The sequence below is a fragment of the Ricinus communis genome, chromosome 10 (genome assembly GCF_019578655.1).
Source record: "Ricinus communis isolate WT05 ecotype wild-type chromosome 10, ASM1957865v1, whole genome shotgun sequence".
NCBI classification, from domain to species: domain Eukaryota; kingdom Viridiplantae; phylum Streptophyta; class Magnoliopsida; order Malpighiales; family Euphorbiaceae; genus Ricinus; species Ricinus communis.
This window is the reverse complement of record NC_063265.1, coordinates 16957881-16970241: the sequence shown is the minus strand read 5'-3', so window position 1 is coordinate 16970241 and position 12361 is coordinate 16957881. Positions and strand designations below refer to the sequence as shown.

Below are 12361 nucleotides of genomic sequence, written 5' to 3'. Positions count from 1 at the left end.
TTAAAAAGATTTTAATTATTTATTATTTTTATGAATTTAATACAATATTAATTTTTTTCTATTTGTATTGTTATGTATGTTGAAATATGTGTAATTAACTTTAAAATATTTATAAAATAATAAATTAATCTAATTTAATTATTTTTTTATAATTAATCCTATTAAATATTTTTTCAATTCGAGTGAATTATTAAAAGATGAGGATTATAATAGAATGAAGAGAGTAATTCTAAAGCACCTAAATTTCAATCAGTAATATGTTATGTGATTTTTGGACGCACTGAGGAGGCAATATATAGAAATAATGCTACCTATTGAGAGAAAACTATAAGAGAGTTTTTTTTTTTTTTTTTTTTGTTGTTGTTTCGTTGCTATTTTTTAAAGCTTAAAAAGAGAATATATGGAAAGTGATAATCACAGGTCACGATCTCATAAGTTGGGAGCCTTTTAAGACAAAACAAGGGCGCGTATAGCGGATTTCTTTATTTTTCTTAGACATTTTTTTTTTTTTGGTATTTTTAAAGTTTGCTTATACTTCATATTATATCATTTTCCAATTATGCCCCAAATATTGGGTATATTTCGTCTAAGTACCTAAATTTTTCAATTATCTTGTATTACAAAACACTGCATTTTAATTTTAGTACCACTAATATTCTTTTAACTTGATTTGAAAAGAACATTTTATTAAAGTTTGATATAGTATCATACTGCAATAGACTTCTTAAACTCATAACAATCAAATATTTATATTAAGTTATTGTTCAACTTCAAAAGAAGTTTTAATTTTTGTGATTCAAATTTTAATTCATTAACTACAATAAACCAATTGGGTTGAGATATTTAAGAACCAAACAATTAAAGTGAAATTCATTCTATATGTGTCTTTAAGTTTTTATTAGTAAAAAGAATTAATAATATAGTTATGGTCATTCGGTTGTCAATGATTTAGATATACACCTTTCATTGTTATTAAAAGTTGAACCTGATTAAAATTATAAATGCCTAACTTTGTATCAAACCCATTTAGAAAAACTCTTTCAATACCTATTCTTAATCCAAACCCTATATTCCCTTTATTATGGGTATGACAGTAATAATATTTTTGATGACTAAGGGTTCAAGTTCCATGGAAGCATATTTACAACATCTATAAATTAATTTTGTGAATATTTATATAAGTAATTTGTATCCGTTCGATAACTAAACTCAATCTATATGATGCCAAAAGTTAAATCTTGACTCATCCAAATTCAATTGATAGCTACCCTAACCGCCCAGTCCTATCAGGTATGGCTGATCGTATGTGCCATTTGGATAATTGTTGAAAAAGAAGGGTGTGAAATAAAGCACGCAAACATGCACAATCTTCCAATATTCAGACTTTGAGGCCTTTAAATTGCATATATCTTTGTTTTCTTTTTCTTTTCAGAAAACTAGTAAACTTGATAATATGGCAAGCATTATATTAAATCAAGTGGAATATGTTCAAGGGTATATGAATATACACAGCTCATTCAATAGTTAATATTAGTTGGTATATGTTCAACATAAATATGGAAAATTATTTTTTTTACTAATAATAATATACATTGACAATAATTAACCAAATGATAGAAAAATAAAAGAAAAAAAGTTTGTAGTTGGTAGTTGTTAAAATGTACATTAGGGGTTGCTATTGTATAGTTAGTAGTTATAGATTTAAAATCATTAACATTAAATATTATGTGAGACTATTTAATGATTGGGTATTACAATTTAAACCTCATCAGATTTAAAAGAATAGTAAATAATAATAGTGAATTTGCAGATAACACAAACATTAATTAATTATCAAAACAAATGTAATTAAAAATACATTTATTCATAAATGTGACAGGAAACTTATATATTGTAAGGATGAAATTGAATATAAGAATAAGTTATGAGGGCAGAAATTAGAAAAGGAAAACAAAATTCTCATAATTAATTTTATCTATTATTCTTCCCTCCACATCTATACCAAACTAAAAATTCCATCTTTCCCTCGTTTTCTGCTCTTTCTTCATCATCCCTCAACATCCCCTCCCACTTTCCCCTCAAAAACCCTCACAATCACCACTTTCTCTCTCTAAAACACTTTCTCAATCTGCAATCCTCAGATCTCCATTTCCCTTTCTCCATCACCAGACACTCCATTCTTAACCTCATTTATCATGTCCGGCAGCGCTCGAGCCTCCACTCGTCCGCCGCCGACTGCGGCTGCTGCCGCTGCTTCTGCTTCTACTCCTACTCCTGCCCCGGCGGGACCGATCCTACCTCCGTTAAGACGACATCTCGCTTTTGCCACTATGAAACCGCCGTTTGTTCCTCCCGATGACTATCACCGCTTCACTCCATCATCAAGTACTAATAATAGAGCCGCCGATCGAGAAGCTGAAGGGATTGTTTTGAGGTCTCCTGTGAGTTCTCTTTACATTCTTTAATTAGATACCTTTAATTAATTACACATGTTATATATGTTTATTGGAATTGAATATTTTGAGTAAAATTAGACGTTAAGAGCTGTTTGCTTTTTGGATTCTGGTCTGTTAGGATGTTAGGATTTTGGTATTGATTGTATCTTTGTTATCTTTTGTTTGATGGAGCTCAATTCGTTGATTTAATCTTCAATCCGAGTATGCCACTTTACATTTTGCTCATCTAAATTATTGTGCAATGTAGCTGATATTTCATAGGAAACTGATTAGATATCAGATTACTGCATGATTCTAGAAAAATCTAGTTATGCTCGCAATGTTTGTCTGACTTTCTGTTACATAGTGTTTTGGGAAGTCTAGAAATGCAAGAATTCAGTTCAGTTTAGTCCTAATGTTTGGAAAGGTAATAGTTGCTGCGATTCATTTCTTTTAGTTCTAAAAGCCCAAGGCATTTTGAAGGCATTCGAGGGACATTGTAATATCTGATTCAATTCAATGCAATTCCTGCACATTGTTGATTCCAGACAAGGCATTGATTAAAACCTTGATGTCTGTTATATTGTGGTTACCTTATAATGGAACATGTAGCTACAAGTTTTTGATTGTGAATTAAGTAGTATCATGGTTTATTTGCTTGTTGTCTGTCCTTTTAACATAATTTTCATTTCCTTTGTGTATCTCAGACACTAAAACGAAAGAATGGCATGGATGAGAATGGATTTGAGTCTAGCAGCGCATTTTGCGGTGATGTATCTAATAGTCCCTTTAGAACACCTGTGTCTGCAAAAGGAGGTAGGACATATAGCAAATCAAAGGCCTCAAAGGGAAATAGATCAGGGCCTCAGACCCTAGTGCCAAACATCGGTCAGAGATTTTTCACCTTCTCTTTTATGTGTTACATTTCCTTTGTAAAATTTTTAAATGAGCATTACAAGAGCTTGTGTTTGGATAAAATCCAAATTAGTTTCATAAACCCTTGTATAATGTCTTTGTGATTCTGATTAGTATAATTAAGAGAGGAGAAACCTAACAATTTGAAGTTATATGAACATTGCAGATTCTCCCTCTCCTCTTACACCAGCAGGCAGCTGTCGTTATGACAGCTCCCTAGGTAATCTTGAAAATACTCGGCAATCCAGTGGGCTCTTTATTGTATTTATCTTGGTCAACTAAAGGCTTTCATTTGTGCTTATAGAAAAATGTGATGGACATTTTCAGGCCTTTTGACAAAGAAATTTGTCAATCTAATTAAGCATGCTGAAGATGGTATTCTTGACCTAAACAAGGCTGCAGAAACTTTGGAGGTGCTCATTTTGCTGAATGGATTTTAACATTATTCAATGCAATTTCGTACTTATAAGAAGGCTTTTCACTGAAACAGGTGCAGAAGAGACGTATATATGACATAACAAATGTCTTGGAAGGAATTGGTCTCATAGAAAAGAAGCTCAAGAACAGGATACGTTGGAAGTAATTTTAACTAATAAACACATATTTCATTTTATTATTTTATATTTTATTTTACTGAACATTTGCACTACATGTACACTCATAAAAGATTTGGTTGAATGGTTGATTAGGGGAGTTGATACTTCAAGGCCAGGGGAGCCGGATGGTGATGCCTCTTTATTACAGGTACATGGAAGCAGACAATTGTTTACAAATCCACTGCCTTTTTTTTCTCCTTATTATCATGGACTTTAGTTTCTTTATCTCTTTGTTTTGATTTCTTATTGTTTACAGAATATTTGTTCAATGCTGAAGTATCACCTAGCTCATTTTCCATGATGCCATTCAAATGATGAAATGAGAATTTATTTTGTGATTTTTCTTACAGGCAGAAATTGAAAAGCTTTCCATGGAAGAGCGTAGACTAGATGATCAAACAAGGTTACACAGTTTGTTTCCTTATTAGATCTCTTGATGTCGCACTCTTCAATCCATTGTATAGTGCTGATGCTCTCCAACTTTTGCAGAGAAATGCAGGAAAGACTGAGAGAATTGATTGAAGATGAGAACAATCAAAAGTAAATGTTTTCTATCAGCCTGCATTCACAAATTCATTTCAACTGGTGTTCATGTTCTAATCAACAATACCCCTCTTCATATTCTAACAATTTCAGGTGGCTTTTTGTAACTGAAGAAGATATTAAGAGCTTGCCTTGTTTTCAGGTGAATTATCCTGTCAATCATGTTTAATTTTGACATTGATCTCAATAAAGCTTTTCTGTCTTTCTTTTTTTTTTTTTTAAAAAAAGGGCTTCCTAACATTGTCTTCTTTTTACAGAACCAAACCCTCATAGCCGTTAAAGCCCCCCATGGCACTACTCTAGAAGTCCCTGATCCTGATGAAGTAAGCTGAGAGAAGAAAATATTAAAGAAAAGGGAGAAATTTACTATATAATTTTATTCCGTGTTCTTGATGCTTAAGTTGACTTGCTTTTGGCACCAGGCTGTTGACTATCCACAGAGGAGATACAGGATAATCCTTAGAAGTTCAATGGGTCCGATTGATGTTTACCTTGTAAGGTGCGATTTCCTTTTATTGACACTGAAATACCTACTTATGCACATTTATATCTTCACTTCTTAAAAAAAATTGTCAAGTACCATGTTGTATGATTGAAGTGTTTAGACTTATATGTCTTGACATTCTTTTGTTTCGTTTTCTACTTTGGTTTTCAACATTTCTATTACATCCTTGTAGTCAATTTGAGGAGAATTTTGAGGAGGCAAATGGTGAGCCATCCACTAGTTTCCCGCATGCTTCTAGTTCCTGCTCAAATGAAATTCCAAAAAAACAGGTTATCAATGAGCAGAGAATCCAGAAGAGGGTTGAACCTCAAATGCAACAAGTTCACAGTCCATTATTTGATCTCGATGCTTCACAAGAGCTGGCTGGGGGAATGATGAAGATTGTTCCTTCAGATGTTGATGTAAGTCTACTTATGCTGAGCCTGCTACTGCTGCCAGTGATTTTTATTTTTTTCTGTGCAAGAGATTTGATACTACTGTTTCATAATGAATAATTGTATGTGGCTTGCAAATCAATCTCTGGTTTCAGGCTCAGTTATTGTGAACCTTGGCCGAAAAGATATACATTAGAATAATATGTTTGCAGAAGTAAACAGGATTCAATGCTTTTCAACAAGTTTATTACAATCTACTTTGCTGTTTCTTTGAAATCTTTTACAGTTTAAAAACTACCATATTTTTGCTACTCTGGCATTCGAATTTGTATGTGAATTGTGAAACATATCTCTTCCACATTATCTTTGTTGCTTATTTGACAAAATAAAAGTACAGATGGAACTCTCATGCTATTAGGATTTTTGAGACCATGATTGATCTGGAAGGATTTGAACTACTAATTTTCCGACTACTCTTAATCTGATGTTGTGAATTTTTTCAAAACGTTAAGTGTGTTACCTTTGCAGAATGATGCAGATTACTGGCTTCTTTCAGATGCTGATGTAAGCATTACAGATATGTGGAGGACAGATGGTATCCTACTTAAAGCTTTTTTCTTTCTTAATTGTACACCCCTACCTTCTATTTTTATGTTGAAAAGAGTTGAATGTTCAATCCTTGATTCATATGTAGCGAATGTTGAATGGAATGATGTGAATATGCTTCGTGCTGATTTTGGAATCCCTGATGTCCAAACGCCCAGGGCACAAACCCCACCATCAGGAATGGCTGAAGTGCCAACTGGTGTAAACTCGACACTCAGGTAAAAGTTATTGACTTCTCTAAGCAAGCTAAATCAAGAAACTTGTGTCTCTACAAGTGAGCAACCTTCACCGCCCATGATCTATTGCATAAAATGCCAATGGGTTGCCCGTGAAGTGGAAACAGGAGATGGATTTGGAAGAAGCAGGAAGATGGTATTGGGGGGAATAGAGTCCCACACAGCAGGATTACAAAATTTTTTTGACCACTGTGGTCGATCTGCAAATAAATTGAAAAGGAAGTTTTGAAAACAGTAAAAAATGGTGGTATTGGTGGGGATTGAATGATGATAGGGGAAGCATAATACAGAATCGAATATAAATGATGTTCTTGCTGTGCGCTACACCAATGGTTCTGTTTGGATGTTCGAAGGTAACAAGTTATGTAATTTGGTGCAATAATAGTGCACAGGAGAATATTGGGGCAGAACCGCCCCTACCACCAAAATGTTTTAGCAAGTGTAAACACCGCATACTCTATCATGGCAACAGGATCATGCAATATTTCTGGCTCAAGTTCCCTGCTTTCAATATTCTAACTTATACTGCATTTCATTATATAGTTTCCTGTTAAAATAGATAAACTGATCAAGTCTTTGGCTTATCAATTGCATCTGATGCTAATTCATGATATTTCTTTGTCAACTCGTTGGGCACAAAACGCAAGTATGATTTTCAAGATTGTTTGCCGTGCTTTGTTCTTCGAAAGAGACTATTTTTTTCGATTAAATTTTGGAGCCATCTAGATTCCTGGTTCTGAAAGGTTCACTCTTAGGCTTTTGTTTATTTGTGCTTCTGTTTTATGGCCAAGGTCGGTCCGGCAGCCCTGTGTGGCTGATTCTTTCGGTTTGATCATTTGCATGTCTGTTTTCTCCGGTTGTGGTTTGGGGCGTCTTTGTTAAGAGCAAAATCGTTTGGAAGTGTTGTTTTTGATAGGGATTGGCGCGTCTTTAAGGTCATAATCTAGGGTAGGATAAGGACTATAGGAATGGGGAGAGGTCCAAAACCACACAGAAACAAAGGAAAGTAAAGACGGCCACAAACTAAAAGCAATCATTAAGAGTTCACTTTTGGAGCCGGCTAGATAAGATCACCAAAACGTGATTATTTCATTTTCTCATTGATCATATATTTGGTTAGGGAGATTTACGCTTGTCCACTCACCTTCTCAATAATGTGGATTCTTTCGAGCTTTGACAAATACAGACTTATCCACTCACATCCTTGGAGTGAAAATTGGAGCAGAAGTTTTTTTTCAACTGAATTTTCAAGACTTCAAAATCTATCAAGTTATGCTATATAAATTTTGGCATTTTTTTTTTCTTTTTCAATATTTCTTTTTACCTTCATATGGTAAGATATGCATTTAATAATTTAAAAATTAGCTCAATAGTCGTATTTATTAATTGAATGTTAGCATCCATACTAAGAAAAAAGAAAATGAATTTTTGATTAATTTATTTAATTTACTCTTAACTCGTGTTTGGTTGAAATTTATAAAATTATAAAATTTATTTATAAATTTAAAATTTTTATATTTTGATTAACTTAAAATTTAAAATTTATTTATTAACTTAAAATTTTATTTAATTTATTTATTAATTTAAAATTTATTTATTAACTTAAAATTTTATATAACTAATTTATAAAATTAGTTATAGTTAAACTCTAACAAAATAGATAGAATTTTTAAATAAATTTCATATTAGTAAATTAATATATTTTATAAGATTATAATATCATTTGTTAGTTATTTTATTTCTATTTTTTTTTTGTCTTTTCTTTTGGTTGAAATAAATATTTCAATGAATTTTAACTAATTAGAAGTTAACTCAAATGGTGTCGCTAAGCTCTTTTTATTGGAATGTGGGTTGAATTGATCTAAACATATTTATATTTTATATTTAAAAAAGGGTGGTTACCCAAGTTTATTTGTAACTGTATAACAGTTATCAATACATGGATATAATTCACATAAAAGTGGATAATAAGAAAAGAAAGTTGGTCTTTTTTCTACAAGATTTACAATATACAAAAAGCACACTCTCTACAGACGATTCTCTCTGCAATTGTGATAAATATATAAGGATTTGGATTATGAATTATTTAATGCATATCCTATTGACTAGTGATTTACGTTGTAATTTAGTGTTGGATTAAACCCAACCCGTGAATTTATGAAAAAAAAATTAGTAATCTCACTTGATCCATTTATGTTTTCCGCATTAACAAGTAATGTTGGTTTATTTATTTATTTATTTTTTCAATGAGCATTAATCTAGATATGACAAAAAAGCTATAACGTCGTTACTTGCGGCAACCATTGGAATATTAGAGAACGATCTAAAGAGGGTCATTGCTTATTCAACTTGCAGTCAATTAGGCTACATGATTTTTGAATGCGACATCTCTAACTATTCGGTTAGCGTCTTTCACTTAATGAATCACACATTTTTCAAAGCATTACTCTTCCTGAATGCAGGTCCAGTGATTCATGCCATGTCGAATGAGCAAGATATGCCTCCTCGTTCCCTTTTACCTATGACATGATGCTCATGGGCAGCTTATCTCTAATTGAATTTTCTTTTCTAACTGGATTTTATTTCAAGAATGTGATCTTAGAGCTCGCTTACACTAAGTATACCATCAGTAGGAACTTTGTGTCACGACCCCACCCGTGGGTCCGTGACCGGCACTAGGGAATGGGTAGGCTTAAGGCCACCGAAACCCGTAGTAAGCCTGACACTCACTGATTTAAACAAATCTCATCTCAAATTAATATTATTAAAGCCACAAATTATCTTAAATGCTACATTTTACATAATTTAATCGGTCTGCCAGAAGAACTAGGCGAGACCTGAAACTCAGAAAATTTACAACTGATACATCTACTATTACTACTGCGGAGAATCTAAGATTTACCAATTTACATACCAAATCAAATACATCACCCGATGATGAAGGAGTCGGATTCTTGAATAAGAGTCGCGAGAGGACTAACGATCACAAATCAAAAGGTAAGAAATGAGGACTCGGGCCCTAGAGTGAGTTAAAATCAAATAATCTAGAGACTATTGCTTCTTCTCAGAAAAACATAGATTATTCAAATCAGTATATCAAACCATACTATAATCATGCCCTACTATTTCCTTCACATAAAATATTAATCATTCGAATCAATATATCGACCATGCACGTAAATACAATCCATATTATAATCATACCATAATAAATAAATAAATAAAAATATATATTTACTTTTACGGGACGAGTGGCTCGGTAGAACCCTAAACCCCAAATTTCTAGTAGCCTTTCGGCTCTCTTAATCCAACAGGTCTGGCGCCCAGAGAGCAAGCTCGATCAGGGTCCTTACCTCCAGCCTGAACACTTGAATTCCAAATAAGCCGGCGCCCAGAGAGCATTGCTCGATCAGGGACCTTAACTCCGGCAATCAATCGAACTCGGCCAGAGCAATGCTCGATCGGGCAAACAAATCCATAATAACCTTATATCCAGGATCATTGGGGCCCGATGTAACCCATCAAAGGCATGTTCTACAAGCCACATTTCCCAATTCGCAATCATCACATATAATAAATATCATTATCTGATGAACTCAACCAACACATATCGAAATAAAGATTAAAGATTTAAGGTAAAACAACGTGCAATTTGTGAGGGAAAAATAATAACGTTTATCTTATTATAACATACTAATAATAATATTTATATTATTTCAAATATTAATAATCAAGTGAAATCATTTATTTTGCGATACTAATAATCATATTAAGCACAAATTCTAAATAGCATATTAAAATCAGACTAGCAATAGCGCAAAGATTAAATGACTTTAACTCACTGGATTGGCGACCTCCTAGCTCTGCTCCGGTGCCTCGGTAGGAGCGAGCCGAACGAACTGACAATCTAGTCACGGAAAACAATTTATCAAAACGATGAAACAATCGATCATTAATCCTAGGTCTAGACTCCTAGGACTGACTGTCTAAGAATCTCGACTCGGGAGAATTCTACCGAAAATCCGGCAGAACCTCCCTTACAACACGAACATTACCCCCAGTAAAAACGGGTCCAGGACCTGCCAGAAAAATACTCCAAATATCCAACAATTTAAACAACGGGAGTCGGGTCCCCAAACTTCACTATTCCCGACTCCGCCACACATCACAAAACACAAGGCAGGCAAACTGATAGACAATTATTTTTTGACTCACAAAAATCATCAAATACTCAAAATAATCCAATAGACACCATTAAACCAAGAATTCCAAAATTAACGGGCCAAAGATAATTACCGAGACGCTCGATCGCTCGGTCGACTCGGCCACGGGAGTCCGATCGACGATCCGAACACACCATCGAACTCAACGACGCTACCAAGAGGCGATCCTCGCTCCGATTTTCCGATCCGACACCCGATCATCCGGAGAGATTTGCGGACGATCTCGGCCGTCGATTCGCGAACGAAGCCCGATCGCCACGAAACCAGTGCCATCGCGAAGCTTGGTGAGGAGAGTCGGGATACGCCCTCCGATCGTCCATCCTCCGGCCGGAGCTCGCCGGAAAAGCCCAAAAACGCGGCTGCCTCCACTTCACGGAACTCTCTCATCCGGCCACCAAAACCGGCCGCCAGCCAAAAGGAAGCTCTCCAAGGGAGTTGATCGCCACCGAGATCGGTACGGAAGGCCATGGGACGCCGAAGCCCGCCACCGTCGCGATTCCGCCTCAGCTGCCGCTTTTTTCTTCTGCTTCAGCGCCTATGACGCATCGACGCCGTGATCGGCGCCACCGGTGACGCAAAGACCCGGCTCCTCCTTCTCTCGTGACGCCTGTTTTTTCTCTCTTCTCTCTTCTTCCCGATTTCTTTCCCTTCAATATCGACATTTGAGCCCTGAACTTTTCCTTATTACAATTTGGTCCCTCAACTTTCTTAATTACTTACAATTTCATCCTGCAGGATTCCAATTTGACCCCCAAACTTCTTTTTAGCCTTTCAATTAAGCCCCTAACTATTTAATTTGTGCCAAAACCGAATTATTGAAAATACACGATTACAAAAATACCCCTGACCGACATATTTATTTACAAAAATACCAAGCTCACAAATTTTCATTAAAACCCCATAAAAATAAAATTATACTTTCAATCCTTATTCCCAAAATAAATTTCCAATTTAGTCCTAACACACAATTGAATTAAATAATCAAATTCCAACTTAAAATTTAATACTACTAATCAATTATAATACCAATTTTTTCAAAATTCTTTTATTAAAACATCCTTTATAATTTCTTCCAAAATTTTCCAATATATAATTTTACTTATATAAATATGCATTTGGGAAAATTTGAATAACCAAAATATAATCATTTCTCAAATAATTTACTTGAATAATTTTCTAAAATTTCAAACTAATTGGGTATAGAAAATAACTCATTTATTTGATTAATATTAAATTTTTTATTAAATCATTTCAAATTAAACCCAATAAAAATAAAGCTAAAATTAACTTAAATAAAAAAACTCATTATTAAATATAAAAAAAATTCCGGGTGTTACACTTTGCTTTATGGTTGGAAAGTGTCTCTATCCTTTTCACTTTTTATTACTCTTTTTGTTCACTTTTTTTAACATCTCTAGTACCAACTAATTCATTAGGGTGAGACATCATAAGATGTCATGATGCGCCCATTCCTATGACCATTCCTTTAATACTTCTGGCTCTCAGGAGTCTCTTTGTGGGATACTTGGTCAAAGTGTGACCCATTAGCCCATAAGTAAGTACTGTGGTGAAGCGGCTGTTGCTCACCCGACACGATCGTACGAGGTCATAATTCACCCAACACGATCATATCGGGTGAACAAGAATTGGGGATCAGATGCGGGCAAAATTCCCGCTAATGGCTGAGATGTTCAGTCGACTCCCTCCCCCTTTTATAGGGTCTGAACCCCTACGAGTGAGCAGAAAAAGGGAGGAGGAAAGAGACCCTAGCGAACCGTCATAATTAGTGAACAAGTGTAAGCTTCATTTGCCCGAGTAGAGTGGAGATCGACCACAGGAGGGACAGGCCCTAAAGCGAAAGACAGGAATGAACGGAATTAATGTGTTCCAATTTCTAGCCTTGCATTGACCATCAAATGGATCATGGA

General features: G+C 34.6%; 1 protein-coding gene across 1 annotated transcript; it reads left to right on the top strand.

Moving 5' to 3' along the window:
* The first annotated feature begins 1997 nt into the window (after window positions 1–1997).
* On the top strand, window positions 1998–6706 carry LOC8271106 (transcription factor E2FA). The gene is made up of 14 exons (XM_048370155.1): window positions 1998–2441; window positions 3143–3323; window positions 3517–3570; window positions 3678–3763; window positions 3841–3929; window positions 4040–4094; window positions 4297–4349; window positions 4436–4486; window positions 4583–4631; window positions 4747–4812; window positions 4912–4988; window positions 5167–5395; window positions 5897–5963; window positions 6063–6706. The coding sequence occupies exons 1-14, from the start codon at window positions 2196–2198 to the stop codon at window positions 6194–6196; spliced, it is 1437 nt and encodes a 478-aa protein (XP_048226112.1). The 5' UTR covers window positions 1998–2195; the 3' UTR covers window positions 6197–6706.
* The last annotated feature ends 5655 nt before the right edge of the window (window positions 6707–12361 follow it).

Excerpts from the sequence above, each read along its gene's own strand:
- LOC8271106 (XM_048370155.1), top strand. The coding sequence starts at position 2,196 with ATGTCCGGCAGCGCTCGAGCCTCCACTCGTCCGCCGCCGACTGCGGCT. Across the intron at positions 4,487-4,582 it reads GAAGATGAGAACAATCAAAA|GTGGCTTTTTGTAACTGAAG; the intron begins GTAAATGTTTTC and ends TAACAATTTCAG. Across the intron at positions 5,964-6,062 it reads AGATATGTGGAGGACAGATG|CGAATGTTGAATGGAATGAT; the intron begins GTATCCTACTTA and ends ATTCATATGTAG.